The sequence below is a fragment of the Urocitellus parryii genome, chromosome 12 (assembly GCF_045843805.1).
Source record: "Urocitellus parryii isolate mUroPar1 chromosome 12, mUroPar1.hap1, whole genome shotgun sequence".
Lineage (NCBI taxonomy): Eukaryota > Metazoa > Chordata > Mammalia > Rodentia > Sciuridae > Urocitellus > Urocitellus parryii.
Window position 1 is genome coordinate 61,723,817 of NC_135542.1, and position 23,025 is coordinate 61,746,841.

At 33.0% G+C, this 23,025-nt stretch overlaps 1 protein-coding gene across 4 annotated transcripts in view; it reads right to left on the bottom strand.

The window, feature by feature from the left end:
* The window catches only part of Sos1 (SOS Ras/Rac guanine nucleotide exchange factor 1), a 118,024-nt gene that overhangs the window by 10,195 nt on the left and 84,804 nt on the right, over positions 1-23,025 (bottom strand). For all 4 annotated transcript variants that reach the window (XM_026410122.2, XM_026410121.2, XM_026410119.2 and 1 more), the window contains 10 exons: positions 20,692-20,773; positions 19,486-19,608; positions 19,128-19,231; positions 17,773-17,995; positions 16,563-16,682; positions 12,207-12,369; positions 11,728-11,845; positions 4,349-4,521; positions 4,028-4,144; positions 2,294-2,558 (listed from right to left, as the gene is read on the bottom strand). In XM_026410122.2, the coding sequence (XP_026265907.1) occupies positions 2,294-2,558; positions 4,028-4,144; positions 4,349-4,521; positions 11,728-11,845; positions 12,207-12,369; positions 16,563-16,682; positions 17,773-17,995; positions 19,128-19,231; positions 19,486-19,608; positions 20,692-20,773 (1,488 nt within the window). The remainder of the gene's footprint in view (positions 1-2,293; positions 2,559-4,027; positions 4,145-4,348; positions 4,522-11,727; positions 11,846-12,206; positions 12,370-16,562; positions 16,683-17,772; positions 17,996-19,127; positions 19,232-19,485; positions 19,609-20,691; positions 20,774-23,025) is intronic.

A 23,025-nucleotide genomic window follows, 5' to 3' on the forward strand; every position in this document is an offset into this window, starting at 1 on the left:
TAGTCAAACTTTGCCTTCTGACTTTTGAAAACTTTAGCAATGGGACTTTCTGCTACTTTGTATTGAGTGGAATGTGTTCAGATGACATAAGACTGCAGGCATGTAGCTCCTTCCTTCGAGGCCAAGGGAAAAAAGAAGGAAGATGCTGTCTAGTGGCAATACAGTGGGTAGCAAGTTGAGACTCTGATGATCCCCACAGCAGTAGATCTCTTAGCAGAAGTTGAGTCAAAACCAGGTGAGTACCTTTATTCCACATAAGCTACTGATAAGTTTTAACTAAGGGATAAACAGAGCACATGACCAGTTTCATATTATGTTGGGTTATTTGATATCAAAATCACTTATTTTCAATTTTTACTAAGAGCAAAGAGAGTAGTAAGAGGGGTTTTCTTTATCATAGAGAAATTGAGAAAACCCTCAAAGCTAAGGTTACAAAGTCTAATTCCTGGAACAATGTTTTCTCTACTTGTTTAGCTGTTTAAGTCAACATTGTTCCACTGCCACATACAACAAAGCACTGATCCAGAGCATTGCATTCTGGAATGACTTCTTCTCTGACTAATGATTTAATCTAGCAGAGCAATTTAATGTGCCTATCTCTTCCCACCGCCCCCCGCCACCTCTTCCATTTTTAGTGACTTAAACTAAGAGAAGTAGAATTTGCAGTTGATGGCTTTCATATGGCTTCAATAATTCATTAGTTTGGGGATCCTTAAAATATGGACTTAAAGCTGTTTGCTCTAGGAAAAAAAATATTCTGCAAATAGCTGATGAGTCCAACAAACAATAATTTTTGATCAAGTATACTGAAAGTGCTGGTTTCATTTTATTACTTAATTCAGGGATATGTTGAGTTGATGAGAATAAATGGGATTTTTTTTTAAACCTAGGGTCTATTAGAACTTATAAAAAATATATACCTGATAGCTTCCTATGTATATAACATGACCCCATGATCCTCAGTTGTCCAATAAAGTCAAGGCACAGTATTCTCAAGACAAATACACTTTTGATGGTACAAAGACAAGACAGACTGCTGGGTAGTTACAAATGCAAGTACACCACAGGAAAAAAACAAATAGCATTCTGGATCAAATCTCAAAAATAACATACCTCCAAAGGATTACTTAAAGTTGATTTTTTAGTTAGATTCTCTGAGCTGAAGAAACCATAAAAAAATCCAGTTTTGCCCTTAAAGGTGCAGAGAAAGAAAGTATTTTATCTAAAATCAGAAAGCTTACTAGCAGACTGGAGTGACAAATCAGGGTCAGTACTTCTTGACTTCTGCCTCCATAATAATGTCATGCTGCCCCCGGTATTAGATCAAAGAGCTTGTGGAAGTAGTCAAGAGTGGGTTGGAAGTGACTGGATTCAAGTTTTGATTTAATAATGAACAAATAAAAAAAGATGATGTGTTCTTTAAAGGAGAAAATTAGTGGCAATCTAGATTAAAAAGATAGCCTCATCTAAGGGCTAGAACTGAGTGATTAATGAACATCTGATTGTGGCTTGTCCAAACAGAGATGTATTCTAAGTTTAAATATTACTGAATTTTAAAGATTAGGGGGTGGAGTGGAGAGGAATGTAAAATGTCTTAGTAATAAATTTTTATATTTATTTCATATTGGAATGACAATATTTTTGATACACTGGATTAAATTTATGGTTAAAATTAGTTTCACTTATTCAAGTTACACATGCTCTCATGTTTCTGTTGGACAAGGCTGGTCTACAAATAAGCTGTTGAGGTTTGTATAGCTGTGCCAAAAAGCACAGGTAGCATACCAGCAGGCACAGCATACCATCAGGGAACCATCAATAGGGTAAGGAAAGGAAAGGGTAGGTAGGACTTTAAATTTGATACACTGCAAAATTCGAAGCTACTGCAAAATCTGGAGAGGGAATGGTATACTTTGAATAATACTCAACTATAATAATTTTGTAGGTACTAACATTCCTTACAGATTTTTGAAGCGAATTTTGTTTCCTCTTGATAAAAGAGATGCATTTGGAATGCTCAAATAAAGTTTACCAATTTTACCACTAGGCTTTATAGTAAAGTATAATAAATTTAAAGACGACTATTTCAGCAGGGTTTAAAAAAAAATTTAAGTTACTGGAGTTTAGAATTTGTTTATTTTTATACTAATTATCTTTTGAAACAGTATATGACTTGTATACAAGTTCACACACACAAACACACACACATACACACAAAATCACAGATTCTTTTTTACAACTAGCATCATAATATTAACAATTGCTTTAAAACACTTATAATTTTAGCACCTACTTGAATGAAAAGGGCTCGAATGTTCAGAATCAAACACGCTGCAAACATCTGTGGTACTGGAAGCACCAGAAGCAGGAGGAGGTGTTAGTGGTGTTCTTGGAGAATTTGGTGCAGATGCTGTACTTTCTGTTTCACTTTCAGGGATCCTACTATAACTGATTTTTCTTGGCTCCTGCTGTAGAGGTGTGGGATGCCTCATGGTACCTGGTCTTGGGTTTGATGGACGAACACCAGGAGATTTTAGGGGGTAGCTGTATTTTTTTGGCTGTAGACATATGAAAAGAAACAATACTTAAAACACTGTGGTAGAAAGAAAAATTTTTGTACCTGGTAAAATTCAATGAAATAGCTTTGAAAGCCATAAATCACCATTACGGAAATTACATAATGATTCAAATCAAAGAATCCAAGTTAAAGCATTATTTCATTTTGCTGAAACTTTGGTTAACTAAATTGTTAGGAAATGAGTTTCTTTAACTGAGTTAGTGCTATAAATACCAGAATATTTGTTACAAATTTTTCAAAAATATATTGTATATTTTCATGGTTACTTTGCGGTGGGGAGAGTACTAGAGATTGAACCCAGGTGTGCTTACCACTGAGCTACATCTATCTCCACTCCCCCCCATTGAATTTTTTTTTTTTTTTAATTTTGAGACAAGGTCTTGCTGAGTTACTTAGGCTGGCCTCAAACTTGCAATCCTCCTGTCTTAACCTCCTGAGTTGCTGGGATTACAGGTATGCACCACCACACCCAGCTTTTCCTTTTTCCTGGCTTTTAAAACAAACTCTTTTGAACAAATTGAATCTTGCTGAAAAAGTGAGGATCACCATCATGAACTATAGTACCTTACTATGCTATAATACAGTGATGACATTAAAACAATTTGGGCTATTTATAAATGCATTAAGTTACTTGAGTTTTTATCTGTGTATATGTTAATTTTAAGGCATTTTGCTTGCAGAGTGATCATTTCTTAGTGATATCACTGTGCCTCAGTGAAGCAGTCTAGATATATATTTCCAATTTGCTGTTTTTAATTCATTTTATTAAAAACTATTTTAGGGCTTGACAAATTTGCCTATGAGTAACTGCATATGCTTTAGTTCATAAACACTATGAGATTTATCTTGATCACTTAGAAATCACTTATGTTTATTTCCTGATTCTTGACTTTCTTATTATTAGGAGAACATATTCAGATCAGTGAGGTGATGATAATGTACATAAACTTGGCTAGTCACCGATAGTAATACAAAACAGTTTAACTACTGGAAGGTGTCTTTAGCGAAACCTGATATTTCTATGTGCTAATGACTCATGGTTAAAAGTTCTAATTGTTACTTTTTTTAAAGTCCCAAGTAAATATCTTTCTTATAAGTGAATTAGTATAAATTCATTAAATTTCTGGCACTTAAAATAAATAACATTGTTTTTGGTTAAATCCAAGAATAAGAAAAAAACTTACATATATGCTCAATTTCATAATTTATCATATCAGAATTTATTCAAATTAATATTAACATCCATTTATTTGGAACCAAGGGGAATATTCCTGGGTATATTTAGTAAGGATTTCATTACTTTTCACTATCACATGTCCATTTCACCTCTGAATAATTTTATGGTAAACTAATCTACATAACATATGGTAGTGATGACATCACTAGATGTAGATGACAACTGCAAAAAGTTCATAGATATAAAAGAAATGTAGATAGATGAATGCTTACAAATCTTGGAAGAGGCTTAGGGTTCCGTGGTTCTATCTCTAGGGATTTGTTGAAGAGATAATCAGTAAATTCTTTCTCCATGCTATTTCCCATTGGATTCAAGTTTTCAAAGAATCTCTAAAATGAATGCAAAAAAATTAATATTCAATATATTAAATTAAGTTTGAAATTCATGAATATAATTTAGGAATATGACTTAAGAAAATGTGAATTTTTTTTAGCTTTTATTTCCCTATTTCTCCTCTACAAAATAAACTTGGCTATTTTATCAGGCATTTTATAAATTTAATAAGAATTATATATCCTCATAATTCAACTTACTTTGATATCTGATTCTACTCGTAAACAGTAAGGCTGATTTTGGTACTGCTGGATCTCTCCTGTTATTTCTGCTACTTTCCTTCTTTTGCTAAAGTTTATAAGTTCTTTTCCATGTCTTTTTAGGACCTCAGGGTTGCCTTCTTCTGTTTTCAAGATATTAGTGAGATAAATTCCTAGAAGATATAATGAAATTGTTTCAAGGATAAAGAAGGAAAAAAGCAAGTTGTTTCTTTTTTCCCACATTAATTGTGGGCATATACACTGTACTCAGTCATCATAACTAAAGAATCAAGGCTCAGATTTCCATACTAAGAAAGATAACAAGTTCAGAAAGTATCAAGAGAGTTTGTAAGTATCAAATTCTTCTATGAAAGACTTAAATTTTATAATGTCCTCGGAAATGGGGAGACCAAGTTCAAGTTTAATAAAAATCAATAGATTTTTCAGGAAGAATAACTAATTTTTCACACTCCTCAAATCATTGTTATTTGATTAAATCACAGTTTGGCTAAAGGAACTTTAAGAATAACTATGTCATTAATGGCACATATCTTTGGCAAAATGCTAAACTCAGAGGATCACAATTCTTGAGGTCCCATAAGAGCTTGTTAGGATTTGCAATTCAGAGGTAATCCTGTTTGGGTAGGCTTACTTCATGGAAATGTGGAAGGATCTGCAAGCCTATCAAACATAGGACTGATATAACTCATGTATATTCTGGTATTTAGTATTTCCAGATTTAATGTCAATCTGGTAGTTGAGCTCCTGTTTCCCCATCACTGCAGGTTGTGCACTGGGTGGGGAGGAAAATGAACAAAATAACAGGCACTTTAGCTGTTTTATCCAGTCCTCTGGCACCAGGAGCACTTTAGTTCCTTTCCTGTCTAGTACAAAGGTTCTGGAGCCAGCTCTTCTGCTTTCTACTTGTGTGATATTATGCAAATTGCTTAGTCTCTTTGTAACTCAGTTATCTCATCTGTAAAATGAAGGTAAGAAGGCTGCTGTGAGAAATAAATGAGAATTTTTATATGGTTTAGAATAGGGCCTGATAAAAGCATTAATTAGCTTCAGTTGTGACTGTTGATGCCATTATTGTATCTTGCCCTATTTTCGTATGTTTCTGCCCTCTCCTCCCAAAGTACTGACTGCTGCTTTGGGCAGAAGACAAGGGTCTGGATATCTGAATTCATTCACTCAAATAAAATGCATCGAGTTTTGGCTGTATGTCAAGTACTGCATTAGGTACTACAGATACAAAGATGAAAAAAAAACACAGTCCCTGATCCCAAGGGAGTCCAGAGCTTTGAATGTGGACCACTAAGATGCAATTTGGTAAGTATATTAATATTAATGCATAAGATGCTACAAGAGAATAAGGAGGCAGATGCCTTATCCTGCCTTGAGCAGTGGGATTAGAAAAAGCATTAGAGATAAGGTGATGCTTAGAATAAGTCTCAAAAGCTGAAGAGAAGTTTAATAAGTAGAATAAGATAGAGGGCATTCTAAGGCAAAGTAGTAATGTGTACAATGATTTGCGATGAAGCTTGGAAGACATAGTTAAGAGACAGCGTGTTGTACAGTATGGCTAGAATACAGGGATTTGGTGTGTGGAGTGGAAGAAGAGTGGCAGGATATGAGGGCAGTGGTTGTAAATGCATCTGTGGTAGAGGCACAATTTAAATATTAGAATTTTTGGCCACATCCTTGAAAAGATTAAATGATGCAAATCAATTCAGAATAAGTCAGCAATAATAATGATTGACATAGATGTCTGGTTTTTTTTTTTTTGTTGTTGTTGTTTTTTTTGTGTGTGTGTGTATGTGTCTGTGGTGCTGAGCTATACTCCCCAGCCTTTTTATTTGAGACAGAGTCTCACTAAGTTGTCCAGGGTAGTCCGGAATTTGCAATCCTCCTGCCTCAGTCTCTCTAGTAGCTGGGATTACAGGCATGTGCCACCATGCCCAGCTTTATTTAGTTTTAAAAAGCATTCAGTTTATCAGGCATAGTAGCACACACCTGTAATCCTCTCAGGGCTGAGTTCAAAGCCAACCTCAGCAACTTAGCAAGGCCCTAAGCAACTCAGTGAGACTGTCTTTAAATAAAATATAAAAAAAGGGCTGGGACAATATGATTGATGTATGTACATTCCATGTATGTATTATATGTCAAAATTCATTCGGCTATCATGTATGACTAAAAATAAATAAATAAAGAATTAAAAAAAAAAGGGCTGGGGATGTAGTTTAATGGTTAACAGCGCTCCCTGGGTTCAATCCCTGGTATCAAAAAAGAAGCAGTTATTGAATGAATTAGTTTTTTTTGTCTTTTTGAGTACCTAGGTCACTCCTCATGATACATTCATTTATAAGACAAAGTTACTGTGTGTTCTAGTAAGAAAAGGCTCTTTAACTTTCAGCCAGTTATAGTCTTTATACAAACGACATGATCCATTTAGCTCAATGCTCATTCTGACAAAACATGCATATGCAATGGCAGCCAAAATTAACTTTTCATTTTAGTCACAAACTATGGCCCATCCATGAAGAGTTTGTGCATAGTAGCATCTGGACTTTTGTTTAAAAAGCTTCACTTAGGAGATAAACAGGGAATTATTAGCATCTTTACATTCTAGCTAACATGAGCTGCACTGAAAGCCAAGGAAGAGAAGTTTGCAAGCTATCAACAGTGTTTGTGAGATGATGAGGGCTGCCGTAGGGTCTAAGAAGATATAATAGAGGGGATAAATATCTCATAATTAGCCCCTGCCCCCTGAACTTATTAACTGGTTTTGGTAAGGGATGGAGCAGCAGGAAAAAATTGTCTGAGCTTTGTACTTGGGTGACTGAATGGGTGATACAATGACCACCACTGGGAATGCAGGAGGGCAAAATAAGTTTATGGAATGTCACAGGTGTTAAAAGTATACTTGAATGAAGTTGTAAATATGCTTACAAGTAGCACTTGGGAAAGAGTTCAAGATAAAATTTGGAAATTATTTTATGCCTAATTGGTGACTCATTAAAAGATGTTGATGATCATCAGTGTTTAAAAAATCATATATAAACATATACATAATTTTTGAATTAAAAATATAAAACCTGTATGTATGTATAATATTACATATAAGGAAGCTTAATTTTTTCTTCTTTTAAAAATATATATAAATAGGGGGTCTAGTTTAGTCCTGTGTTTCAACAGATCATTTTGCATACCCTACTCTGAAGACTGCTCTAGCATTGTTCTTCGAGAGGGAAAGAAAAGCTTTGACATAAATAATGAAGAGGGCTGAGGTTTTGCTTTTTTGCTAATGCCTCTCCCAACCTTCCCAGGAAAAAGTGGCAACTCAGACTTTAAAGTTCCCATAGCACTTTGTCTGCACTTCAATTTCTATATTTCTACAATACAATGTTATACTTACAACACAATACTATGAATTTATTTTTTCTGCTCTTTCAAGGGAATAGAAACTCTGGGGGCTATGTCTTACTGGTCCATTCTCAGCACCTAGCCCTGAGCCTCACACATACAGGCATTCAACAAATGTTCCTGAGTGAATGAAAGAAGCATATTATTTCAGAACAGAAGACAGAGCATTTGGAGACATACAGTTGATTGTAAAATAGCAAGAAAGCAAGAGTGGAGATGAAACACATTTATATAAAAACAAAACAAAACAGGAGGACACAGGATCAAAGCTGGGTAAAAATAAAGAGCAAAGCCAAATGTTACAGGCTTGGATATTGGTACACAGATGAGAAACTTGATTAAGGTATGGCCTTTTCCTCAGAGGAAATGTTTGCTCATGTATTTAGATAGACTAGAAGTTGAGAAATAGACCAGAAGTCTGCCAGAGCTTTTTAAGGAAAAACTGCCCTGTGATTTTTCTGTAAATAGTGGCAGTTCCAGCATAAGAGTAAGAATTCTGGTAAGATGATAGAGGTGGTGGGAGTGTTACTACTACCCCTATTTTCCCCCATAGAAGGGGAAAAAACTGTATCCAGAATTACATGTTAAAACCTGGAAGAAGTTTCTATAAATTTTTATATAGAAAAATGGAATTCAGAAACAGCGTTAACATCTGGCTCAACCTACCAGATCAAAACCATAAAAGCCTGCCTGGATAGTTTCTGAGACTGATAACCTTCAGTATGAAAAGAGCAAACATCTTCTTAGAGCAGCAGGACTGACTGGGGATGCTTTCAGATAAAGTAGCTAACAGAGCAAAGCCTCAATAACCAGGAAAATGAGCAGAAAGCATAAACATTTGGCAAATGGGTCAATATTTTTATCCAGAATTGAGGGTGGCAGAACGTCCTTGAAAAAACAGTAGAATCACTGTTGGTTTGTTTTTTAAGTGACATAAAATCAGCAAAGAATAAGTTTAAGATTGTTTGGGGGAAAAAAAGCAAATTCAAGTAAAAAAAGTAAGTAAAAATAGAAATGGAAACTACACATTGCAAATAGAAACAAAAACAATTTGTTGCAAATATAAGTGAATGCTTGTAGTTTTACTTTTTTCCTCTTGATTCTGGGTATCAAATCCAGGTCCTCACACATGCTAGGCAAACACTACTACTGAGCTATACCCCCAACCTGCTAGTAGTTTAAAAATAATGTAACAATCCTGTAACAAGAAAGATCTTTTCTTAAAATAACAAAAAGCATCCAATTAAGCAAGCAGCAAAATTAGATCTTTTCTTGATGAAACTAAGTTTAAAACAGCTGTTTTTTTCAAAAACATTTTTTTAACCTTTGGGAAATTAATGACCAATTCTATAATGCATAACAGAGAAAGAAGATTAAAGGAAAAGATACTGGGTCATTAATTGTTGACATATTAAATATTTAGAAAAGTATTCTTTCCAAATTGATTGTTTCAATTACATTTGGAGGCATTTGCTCTGCCCTGCCCCACCCCACGAAATTTATAAAGTTAATTTGGAAATATAGAAAGACAAAATTGGCAAAGAAAATACTGAAGTATCATTAAAGAACCAACTTTATCATATATGAGAACACTATAAAGCAGGGTTCTCTGCCTTGGCATCACCTTCTGGAGCAGATACTTCTTTATTATGGGAGACTATCCTGTGTGCTGGTGGATATTAGCAACATTCTTGTCCTTTCTTTACTCACTAGATTCCTGCAGCACCTTCCCAATTAGGACAATATAAAATGCCTCTAGATATTGCTAAATATTTCCTTAGAATCAATAATTATAAAATGATAATCATTACAATTATGGCACTAGTATAAGAAATCAGTGCAACAACAACAACAAAAGAAACTTAAATGGATTAAGACAGAAAAAAAAGAAATCAGTGCAAGACAGTATGTATTAAAGAAGGCCATATATAAATAGGAAAAAATAAGAATTATTCAGTATACCTGGGTGAACAAATAAAATTTGGTAGAGAAACAAATTTAAGTACTTCATATGACATCTAAAAGAGACTTCAGTTTCATAAAAGGGTTAACAATAATTTAAAAAGCTAAATTATAAAAAGCTATGTGAAAATATGACTGAATATTAAATTACTAGATTAGATGAACTTTCTAAGGTTTCTATCCTTAGGGTGGGAAATCATAATGAGAAAGATGGACGTATTATTTTGAAACTAATATGTCAGCTAACACAAACTAAAAGGCCGATTGGTAAGAATATTTTCAGCAGATATGAAAAAGGACACAGACAAGAAGGAACACAAATATTGAGCAAATATATGAAAAAATGTCCACAGTAAACAAGAATGGAAATTATCACAACAATTAGGTAGTAGTTTTTAATCTGCGAAAATAACTTTAAAAAAGAAGTACTTAAAGTTGGGGAATTATGGAATGACATTTGCTTTGTTGTGCACTTCTGATATAGCCTTAAGTAAATGAGCATAAGCCTCTTAGAAAGCAGCTTGGCAATACATATCAAGAATTAAAAACTGATGCCTCTTAATGCATGTGAATTTTCTTTTGGTTACCTATCTCAAGAGGATATTTTCACATACAGGAATAAATGAAAATATAAGATTATTTAGAAAAGAGAAAAAGCTGAAAACAATGTGTCTGATCATGAGGTAGTGGTTAAATTAATTGTTATATTAACTTAATTATGTGACCATTATAAATGATTATTATGAAGAATAGTTAATAAAATATAATATACCTAGGATATGGTAGATAAAAAGTAAACCATTATATATATGTGTGTATGTGTGTGTATATTTATATAGATATACACGTCATATAATTACAATTATATACAGTGTGCAAAGAAAAAAGTTAAGCCAATATAAAAGTGGTTGGTTCTAAAGCCTAAGCAACAAAATATGAGAAATATGATACATTAATTGAATAAAATATCAGGACATAAAACTGTTTATGTGCAGTGTAACTTAAAACTATACAGAAAAAATTACAGATGAGGAAAAGACTAGAAGAAAATTTACCACATATTAAATAGACAAAATTTAAGAGGTGTGATAGAGATCATAGTTTCTCTAAAGATTCAGAAGAAGGGTCACAGAGCACACACACAGGCAGAGAAAAGAAGTCAATATCAAGGGGATAGTGAAGATGTGAAATACAGGGAATTCTTGAAGACAGAGGGACCTACAGAAAGGAAGTTGATTACAAAAGGATATACAGTCTTAAAAGGAAGAAAAAGGCATATCTTTCCTTTGGTTCAAAAGTGTGGAAAAGAGTCAGTGAAGAAAATAAAATTTTGGTGTGCTGAAGGTATGGGTTCAGAGGCACATGCACTATGGTTTTTAGTCATGTGAAACTACTTTAAAAAAATCAGTTATAAATATGGATGAATTTGGTCATGCCTTTTCTGTAGCACAGTTTATTAAATTCAATGGAAAAGGTTTCTATGAATATAAAAAGTAAGTAAATATTATATAATATTGAGAGTCCAAGATGAACACAAAAAGAAAGTATTGAGTATTCCTTATATATATATAAAATGTTTGGGATCAGAAATGTTTGATTTTGGATTTGCATATAATAAGATATCTTGGGTATAGGACCCACGTAAAAACATAAAATTACTTATATTTCAAATATTTCTTTATAACGTAGTCTGAAAGTAATATATACAGTATTTCTAAAGTCCACATTTTGACTGTGACTCCTTGTATGAGGTCACATTTGGAATTTTCCCCTTGTGTTATCTCAGAAGATACTGGGCTTCATCTTTAAAAGTCCTAATAGAAAAAAAATCTCAAGGGATTCAGGTGCTAAATATTTGTTAGGTAAATATTTTCTGCTGGCATAATATACATGTCTATAAGACATTTAATGAAATAAGTATTATACACACACACACACACACACACACACACACACACACACACAATAAAAACTCAGGAAGAAATACTTACCAAAGAAAGGCACACATGGTGGATTAATAGACCTGAGTTTTGCCAAATATTTCTTATAGTGATCTTCACTCAATTCATGAGCTTCTTCTAAAATTTTCTTTTGGCGACTTGGTATTTGCTATAAGGAAAAAAAAATGAGAAAGCTTAAGTTTATAAACAGAATTATTGGCCTTGCCAAAAAAATGTCAGGATAACAATAAAGCCCAAACACAACAATATTGATTTTACAACTATCTCTACAGATACTAGTACAAACTTAGAGGGGAAAGGGTATCTTGGCTATTTCTCACACAATTTTGTGTGCATTTACTTGTAAATAATGGTAAAAATTAAGAGAATTTTTACCCCTTCTAAGCTGGGACTTGCAAATATATTTTAATGAGAATGCCTCATTTTGAAAGAGTAACCAATTCATTACAAAATTTATAGATAATCCCCAGGCAACGAAAGTTCATTTAAAAACACATGTATAAACCTACCTCAAATGTGTGGTCTAGTCTGTAAACAGGTGATGAGTTCATAGCACTGACAACCTCAAGGACACCATTGAAGTTATTCAGTTCTTGAAAGACTTGGAGAATCTCAATTATTCGACTCACCACAGCTACTCTTTCTTCTAAATTTTCAGTTTCTACAATACATCTATGAGTCAACATCAACAACAAAAAAAATTAAGAATTAAATATTTATAGTTTTTCCAAAAATGATATGCTTTAAAAAAGTTTAGTGAATACAAAAATCTAGAGTGTGGTGGGGAGTGGCTATTGTATGACTTCAGAGAAAACATGTTTAAAGTGAAAGGCAGAAGGAGACTGGAAGATAAGGCAGTCCTTCTAGCCACTCTCACTGAGCTTTTCTGTCAGCCAAACATTTTTCTAGTGTGCATCCTCTATCAGCATTCAAATGAACTGATGAATATAGTATCTTGTTAAATGTATACAAATCTTTGTAATTTAGGTGTGTCCTAGGGGAATGTAAAATTCAAGAATTCTGTTGCCTCATAAATCTTTAATTGTAAGATATTAGTGATTATTGCTTAATTTCTTTCTTACTAAAAATAAAATAAAAGTTACTTAGAAAGAAAATAGTGAAAGAAAAACTATGAAAACAAAAGTATTTTACATTAGTTAGGTGTGGTGGTGCATTCCTATAATCCCAGCAGATCAGGAGGATCACAGATTCGAAGCCAGCCTCAACTATTTAGCGAGGCTATAAGCAACCTAGTGAGACCCTGTCTCAAAATTAAAAATAAAAAGGGCTGGGATATGGCTCAGTGGTTATGCCCCGTAGGTTCGATCTCTGGTACCACCCCCGAAAAGTATTTTACATTAAAATACTGAGAATCCTTAGTAAGTATATTATATGCTAATTATATAATAAAATGTATTCAATATTAATATATTATAAAATACACATCATATCTAGTGAATTTACTATATTTTATATATACACACCCCTCCCAGCATATAGTAAGAAGAAGTGTGCCATGTTCAATAAAAGAAAATTACTTAGCAGTTAACTCTGTTTAGTGCTTGAGAGAATTTCTAACTTATTAATCACAGGTAAAGAAAAAACATTTTAAGTTTAGATTTCAATAATATAATATTAATAGTTTCTAATCGAAAAGAAATTGATAATATAAATGGGAAAACTAAATATAAATCAGTATTAAACATTTTTTAAAATATAAAGTTGGAGATTACATTATTCTCTAATGAGTCTGAATTAACACCAAGAAAAATAAACGGTTGTAGATGAAATTATCAAAATAAACTTGGCTTATCATCAAATTAAAAATAACATGTTTAAAAACAATTAAAGCTTTAGCTAGATATCTGGAAATATATTCTGGCTAACTAGTGGGCTGGACAATTAAAAAGATATAACACGGGTATAATTTATTTGTATCTTTTAAAATATAGCTTTCATTTTACCATTTCAACCAAGATCATCTGTGGAGCTTTTGATTCCAATTCTAATGCATACCCCTGGCTAAGGACCACTGTGGAAAATGAATAAAAACCTCTCAACATTGAAAGGGCAGGAAATGGCCTTCCTCAAAATAACCTATTTAAAAATAGGACAGAAATGAAAGTGGTCTCTACTCTTATTAATTACAACCCCCCTTTCAGATATGACATTTTAATTATGGTGGGAAAGGGGTTCTGCTTACTGAAGTGTAGTATTTAAATTGATAAGAAGTTAAGCAACATTTAGAGAGCAAATTCCAAAGTTTTAAGTTTTTAGAAACAAGTTATGTTTAATACAATAAGTAGATGGCAGTTCTAATTTTCAGAAGAATTAGAATGCTTATTTCTTTACAGAAACTGTTTTGTAAGTCTTTATCCATTCTTTCCCTTATGTTATTGGCTGCTTGTTCTGATATTCCCAATATAATTTGTGGAAATATCATAATATCTTTACAAAGATTACTCAAATAGTAATATTGTCTTCACTCAGAATAAATACAGTCAGTATACAAAACTCTAATCTCTGCCTCCCAATTATAAAATTGCAATGAATTCTGGACTTAACAGAATGATAATGCAAGGAGCTTCACTGAACTAATTCAGTGAAACTTACTAAACCAAAACACCTCCTTCCCCATCAAAAAACCAAAATGGGACCAACAAAATACCTCACAGCAGTCTCTGGAAATGGCTCTAACAGTAAATGGCAAATGAAGAAATATTTATTTTTATTTTTTTTTTAAAGAGAGAGAGAGAGAGAGAGAGAGAGAGAGAGAGAGAGAGAGAGAGAAAGAGAATTTTTAATATTTATTTTTTAGTTCTTGGCGGACACAACATCTTTGTTGGTATGTGGTGCTGAGGATCGAACCCGGGCCGCACGCATGCCAGGCGAGTGCGCTACCGCTTGAGCCACATCCCCAGCCCCCTGAAGAAATAGTTATTCAGAAAAATCTACAAAAGTTAGGTAAGAGAAAGGAGGGTCTATGGTATTTATTTTAACAAAGACTGCTCCCTCCCTCCTTCCTTCTAGAATATCCACTCTAAATTGCTCCAGCCAAGAGTACTAGGCTCAAGCTAGGGACCTTTGCTCCTGGAAGGAACAGGACTTCAACATTTTCATGCTGCCTCCAGCTGCCTACTACTGAGGTTAAGTCCAGGTTAAGTGCAGTTAAGTAGGGATTACATGCTTTTGCCCAGCTCTTGACTTATGGAGGGAACACTGAGAAAATAGCCATTAGTCTGGTTCCTAAAACAGTGGTTCCATATCAAAATAGGGAAGTAAAAGGACCTAAGGCAGCACCCTGCTCTTCAGTCCTCCTCCACTTGTGACTTAGCTCTAAGCTGCCAGAGTAAAAAGGTCACTGAGAAGCTTGTCATCATCTGCTCCACAGACCAGTTTCAAACAGATAGTTCATTAATCTCGATTGTCATTTGCAAACAAAATGTGGAAAGTTTAAACCCAAATGTGGTCTCAATAGTAGATTCTGTGATGAAAGGCAATGGGGAGGAGAGTCACAATATATAAAACATAATGAAGGAACAGACTCCACTGTAGGCCAGCTAGTATGCAAGAGAGAACCAGGAAAAAAGAGCTAAGAGGAGCCCTTCTCAGGTTAGCACAAATATGGAACAGGGACCTCAGAAACTATCCTTCCAAGAAGCCACAATTTGACTGGATTCTAGTCACTGAATAAGCAAACAAGCAAGCAGCAGTTCCAAGCTCTGAAAGGGAGGGGACAGTACTCAGAGTTGCTACAATCTATTATCTAAAAAATTCTAGTAAACAAAAAAATAAAATAAAAAATTACAAAGCATACAATAAGAAAATATGACCCGTATACCAGAATGAAAGTAGGGAATAGAAGTTGCCTGTGAGATGGACCAGATGTTAGATTTAGAAAGATTTCAAAATAGCTATTCTGAGTATGTTTGCAGAACTAAAGGACAACATGATAAAGTAGTAAAGGAAGGTATGATTAGAATGTGCATCAAGACAGAATATCATTAGAGAGGTAGAAATTATATATATATAAACAAATAGAAATTCTGGAATTGGAAAGTACAGTACAAAATTGGAAGGGCTCAGTAGAAGATTTGGACAGAAGGAAAAATCAATCAACATGAAGATAGAGCTATTGTTCAAAAATGAAGACGAACTATTTTCTCAGATCAACAAAAACTGAGAATTTATTGATAGCTTATCCACTGCACAAGAAACACTAAAGGAAGTTGTTCTCAGGCTCAAAACAAGTAATCCCAGATGGTAATTCGAGTCCACATAAAGAGCCCCAGTAAAGGTAACTGTGTAATTATAAGAGATACTATACATCATATTTTTATTCATTTTTTGTCTTACCTGACTTAAAAAGGAACTATATAAAATAATGTATATGAATATATTGTGTTTATAACACAGAAAAATATGTGTAATGTATTGCACATATATGTGTAAAATAACAGCACAAAGGAGATAGGTAAGAGTAAAGTTGTAGTAGGTTAAGAGGATAAAGGCAAATGGTAAAGTAATAATTGTATCAATGTATTGTTGGATTTACATAATTAATTAGATGTTATATGCATTATAATACCACGAAAAGGGGAGAAAAGGAATAAAGCTATATAGGAATAAGCTACTATAAATCTAAAGCCAATGATAAGATGTATACAGTAAATCATAAGACAACCATTAAAAGAAACTAAAAAAATTAAAATCATTCCTAAAATTAAAATGCTACATTAGAAAAATATTCACTTAATGCAAAATAAAGGAAGAAGAACAGACATGCAACATATACAAATAGAATGGCACTAAAATTCCTAACACAGCCAACTGCAATACAACATAAGAATGTCAAGAATACTTACTTCTCAAACCACAGAGTGAGATTAGTGGTATGTCGGATCATTTTTAGAAGATTGGGAGAATTGATTTCTTTGTCTTCTTTTGTCCACACACTTCCAACTAATTCTGATGGCTGTACAGCTCTAAAATCATCACAAAAATGCTACATGATACTTTTCCCTCTAATATAGACAGTGTTTTATTAAGTAAACAAAATAAATAAAAACTAAATTCTTGCTATATAAACTCTTCTCTGTCATAAACAAAAAGGTTTATAAAAACAAGGTCCAACAAAAAGTTATAATTATACATTTTTCTCTATAGATATCTGTATTATTGTTTCAGGCAAGGTTGATATTTTTGCATAATCTTTTCCAGCAAATATAAACATTGTTTAATAAATAATGATATATAATAGTTAGTGCAAAGAGGGTACAGTAGTCACTAAAATCTATAAATCTTTTCTTTCTTCCTTCTTTCTTTCATTCTTTATAAAGGAACGGAGAGAGAAACCTACCACAAAAAAAGTCCTTGAAAATAGATTCTAACATTATCATTTGGGAAATATGATCTTTGGCAGGAGATAAGTTTATTTCCTTTTTTAATTTAGTTATTAAAAAGTAAATAATCTGCATTCAATCCTTGGTACAACAACAACAATTACTTTATATTCTAAGTAGAATTTAAAACCATTAACATTTTTTGAGATTGTAGTTATGTCAATGTTGAACAAGAAACTGAAGAAAGCTATAACTGGCCATGACTTTAAGTTTACCAGAGGAGGAGCTATAATTATTGAGCTTTCACGTGACGGTAGACAATGTGCTAATAAGCACCGTACATGTATTGACCATATATTATAAACCTTAAAACAGCCTCAGAAGTAGTACTATCGTTAGCCTCATTTTACTCTGGAGGAAACTAAGAAGCAGGATAAAGGTTACCTAAGGAGGTTAAAGTTGCCTAAGAATACCAAGTCATCAATTGAAAGTCAGGATTTGAACCTAGCTTCACTACATAGGGGTGACTGCAGAAAGACAGATGGTATAAATTCAAACAGAGCATGGGGGACACCAAGAGAGTAAAAGGATCAGAACTGCCTGCCAAGTCTTATCACTACTAAACATTTCATGTACTGCCTCATTTACATCTTATGACAATGCTATAAGATAGGAATAGTATAATAATTAACTCTTTTGAAATGATTTTTCAGCTGAATGTCAAATTACATACCGGTATAAATCTGATTCAAGTAAAGTGAGTTGTCGAGCAATTTCTATTGGGTGTAAGGTGAGCAGGTCAAAAGTCTCTATGTGCCCAGGTCTGCTTATATGCCACTCAACTGTGGGAGGTGAACTCTGAAATGTAATATTGTGACCTGGCCCATTGTCTCTTGCAATTTTTTTCCTTTGGATTATTTTAGTGATGGATTCAACCCATTTTTTCATTGCTTTACCTGAAATACATTATATTTTAAAATAACATTTACATACTCCTTATTTGATATTTTATCTTTTAAAAAGGTATAAAATCTCACAAATGATACCTGAATATATCTTTGCTATAAAAAGTTCAAATGATAAAATAAAAACTACAAGTTCCCTCCTCTCAGTCCCCCATTCCAATCTCATTCTTCTCCACGTGAATAAACTATTCATAGATTGATATGTATTCTTCTAGATCCTTTCTAAATAAAATTAGGAAGTAATTTATTTGAGAGATTTTTCACCTCTATTGTTCTCAACTTTAGTTCAAAATATTATTTTACAATATTCTCCCAAAAAGGTATTTCATACAAATTACAAGATTGATAGATTATACACATGCACTGATCTAATTAACATCACATTTTTATAAACCAAACAGTCTCAGAGGACTGAGTCCACACATCTTTAAGTATGAATTTTGATGCTATACATTAGAAATAAAAACAAGTTTACTAGGACATCCTGGAGACATATAGTACCAGATTTTTAAAATAGGAAGGAAAACAATGGAGATCATCAAACCTAGCTCCTCATGTTTCTGACAAGGAAAGTGAAATCTGAAGACTCAAAGTGATGATGTTAAACATAGACTCTAAGAATAATACCTTCTGCCACCTCTCTGATTATCTCTATTCACCTGTAGCCTGTCAAACTTCCATTAAGAGGTATTATAATTATAGAATAGTTGCTACATACCTCAGGTACACTTACTTTTAAATAAGTAACTTAGCTTCATTGAGAGTTTTCTAATCATTTCTAAAAGAATCAGTAAGTTGACTCACCAAATGAAAATACATTTGACTCAACAGAGTGATTACTGAGCAATCTGTAGGTCTAAATGTTGTTTGATGAGAAAATTTTAACTTTTAAAATGGTTGTGCTCTTACTATTATAAACATCTTGGGGACAAGGGATGTAGCTCAGTGGTAGAGCATTTGCTTAACACGTGTGAGGCCCTGGATTCAATCCCCACCATCACAGAAAAAAAAAAAAAAAAAAAAAATCACATCTCTAACAACATTGAGCAAATATGGCATCCATTGACAGTCACCATATTGTAGTTTTATTACATATAAAACAAGGCCTTTAGGGAAAACATACCTCTAACTGTTCCAATAAATTCCTCCATTCGTTGTAAAAGATCTGCATCTCTTTCAAAATCATAAAAGTGGTGCTCTACCCAGTGCCGACATACATTTAATACTCTGTGGTATTAGCAAAGAATTGAATTACATGGGAACTCAAATACAAATTTTATCAAAATAAAAGATACCAATAAAACAGACTCATCAATTTAAATAATCTTATCAGTGACTTTCAAAATTCTACATTACTAAGATATAATAAATTTAATTCATTTGTTTTATTTATTACTTCTTCCTTTGGTCCTTATATATTCCAACTTTGAAACAAAAGTCTGATGAAGACTTGTTTACTTTAGTTATTATTTAATGCTTACCGAAGTTGAACAGGCTGTATATATTCTTTTCTAAATCTTTTTAGTTCTGCACTCAAGGGTTGATCTCCATTCTCTATAGCTATACGATCAGCTTCTGTTGGCTCAGGCTCTGGAATTTCAAACCTGTCATAACACAGAAAAAATTTAATAAAAATATTTATTTCAAATTATGCAACAGAAACCCACAAAGCTTTTAGTCAGCACAACTAAGAGATTACTGTTATTACACAATATATACATATACTGAAACATTACATGGTACTTCATTAATATGTACAATTATAAAATTATAAAAATTATAAAAGAAAAAAGAATACTATTCAAAATTACTTAAGGATGTAAACATCTGTGAAAACTAGTAAGGCTTCTATAATGTAAAGGCAAATGATAATATTTTTAAAAAGAGGTTAATACTTGACAATATAGGTAAAATTAACTAGAAATATAATAGATGCATGCAAAAATCTAAAAAATAAATGACTATATAGTTATGGAATTGATGTTCAATCCTGGTTTGTAGAATTACTCTAAATCAGCTGATAACTTTTTAAGGGCAACCAATGTTTGAAAAGTAGATTGTTCTTTGGGTATATAAAAACACATTCCTGAATGATAGTATTAAACATACTTACTGACAAGTTATGGTTTACTCAATTTGTGGAATATTTGAAAACTTTTGTTTGAATATCTAAATCATAAAGAATTGAATATCCAGAGTCTAAATTATGTAGTGCACACCTATAATTCCAGCGGCTCCAGAGGTTGAGGCAGGAGGATTGCAAGTTAAAAGCCAGCCTCAGCAACTTAACTGGTTAGCAACTAAGATGACCCCATCTCTAAATAAAAAATAAAAACAGGCTGGAGATATGGGACAGTGGTTAAGCGCCCCTGGTTTACTCCTTGGTACCAAGAAAAAAAAATTAAACAGAAACCAAAAAAACTCAGAGTTTAAATTATACACTTCTATGTAATATTTTAAAGTGATTAATTCTATAAATGTGAATTTTCAAATGCTAAATTTCCATTTAAAAATGGCACCTATTTTTTATTTAAATAATCAAAGGTAACATGATGTAAAAATAAATGGATTTATTTTAAAAGTGCTCATGAACTACAATTTAAAGCTCATCCAACATATTTCTGAAAAACATATAAGATTACTGCTCAATATCTTTTAAAATAACTTAAACATTTTAAAAAACAGACCTTTCTATTATAAGACTCAGTAGTTCTTGAGGTTTGCAAAAGGATCTGTATGTTGTAAGAAATGTCCGAACAAAATTGGGATCTAAAAAGAAAAAGGAAAAATATTAAAGTATTTAATTCAGAATGTTTAAAACTACTATTTACATTTTTTTAAAGAGATCAAAAGTAAATTTTAAAAGTCCCAAATGTTTCAGCACAGAAAATATTTTGGATTTTGTAATGTACTACTAGCTTTAGTGCTTTCTAAATCCGTGGTAAAAAAATTGATATTAAAAATTTTTGTTAGCTTATTTCTTGCTCTCTGCACACTGGCCAGATGGTCTTACACTTATCATTGGCCACAGGAATGTATAAGGGAAAAAGGCAAAGGCATATTGCTACCAGGATCTCAGCCTATCACCAGTTGGTTTATCTCTCTGGTAAAGAAGTTGCAACAATAACCTATTAATTTCTTGGCATACAGATTAGTTTATCTTGGCATCTAGGATCAGTTATTTAGATTTTTTAAAAATCATGTTAACACAGCATACAACTAGAAATTGAATCTTATAAAGTAGATTAAATATTGTTTTTAATTGTCAGAGGCCTTACCTAGAGCTGCTGAAACAACTGTAAGCTGTTACTGTTGAATTACATGGGAACTCAAACACAAATTTTATCTGTTAAAGCTGTTAAAACTAACACAGAGACTAGAATTGTACAATCAATCATAAGAAGAGTTTCCAACCCTCTTCATGAAAGGTTCTACTTTTCATTCATACCTCCATGAAGTAGAACAGGAGGCCCATCGACTGAGATAACTTCCCCAGACCTGACCTACTCCTGCTTCTCCTTGATAGTAGTCTCCCAAGTTGTAGAGAAAGGATGCTGTTATCAGCAAAAGAGAATTGGGCTATGGTCTTTTGCATAAAGAGTGGGGGAGAACCCCACTCACTTCTATAACTCAAATTCCATCAAAGTCTACATTTAGTTATAAGAGTCCTTTTAAAGGAGGAGGGGAAAATTCATTGACTTGAGTCTTTTTCTGGAAGCAGTCTCCTATTTACATTAGGGACTGGTAAAGTCTAATTTATGGTAAATTCACTGAGGACAACAAATGACTTTATTTTTGTTAGGCCACACATTGTGGATCAAAACTTAAAACAAATACGTTGTCTTTTATTAGCACAGGACTTAGCAAAATCAGAAGGTATCTGGAAAATTTTTATTTAAGCTGATTCTATCTGATTAAGAACCACTCTAAATTTAAATATTCATAACACTATTACCATTTTACTCTTGCAAAGTCACAGATTCATTATAAAGCAGAAATCTATTTCTAATCTATTGGTATATATGGTCAAAAAGATAATGAATTGAGTTAAATATCAGATAATCCTGGATTTAAAATGACAATATTTTTAAGTTAAAGAAAAGTTCACAGACTCAAAGTACATTGGTTTTAAATGCTCCATTTTCCTTTAGCTTCTGAGGCTAGAATGGGTTACTGATAAAAGTAATTTAAATACATATAATCCTTTAATAATTTCATTTCTGTTGGTATTTTATTGTCTTCAGTTACAGAGTTCCTCAGTTAAAGACTAATGTCTCATCCAGAAGAAAAGATTTTAAAACAGAAGGCTGTACAAGATTTTAAAACAGAGATTTTTATCGGTTTCATCACAACCCTCCCTTTCAAGAATCTTCTTCCTGTTCTGCAAATCTATTTGTAAGGTGAGGCTACTTTAAAAAAGCATGTATTTAGGAAGCAACAGCAGTGGCCACAATAGGGACTTTGAGCTGTCACCATTGGAGAGAGAGCCCATACTCTGAGTACAGAGGTCCCAAGTATCCCTGAGCTGTGTTCCAAATTTACAGTGTCCCCCGCTCCTGCTTTAAAAGTTTATTTTAGTCTAAAGATTTAAAATCAACACCCAGATCTATTTCTTCTCAAATGCCAACCCAAATCAGGCTAAAATGTTGTGGGATTATCAAAGGTACTTGTAAGTTGAAAACAGAATAAAAGCAAGATCTAAGTGATTTAAAGTGTGTGTGTACATATATATACATATATTTATTTTAGTTGTTGATGAACCTTTATTTTTTATTTACTTATATGTGGTGCTGAGGATCGTATCCAGTGCCTCACACATGCCAGGCAAGTGCCCTACCACCGAGTCCCAGCCCCAGCCCCTAAAGTAGATTTTTATATTTTAAGAAAACAATGACTATTTTTAAAGGCAAATAATTTAAAACAGATTTTTCATCCTCTTAACCCAAACCATTTAAAATGTTAAACCATTTTAGTACTTTAGTAACTGATGATATGCCTCAGTGCCACTACACTCAGATGGG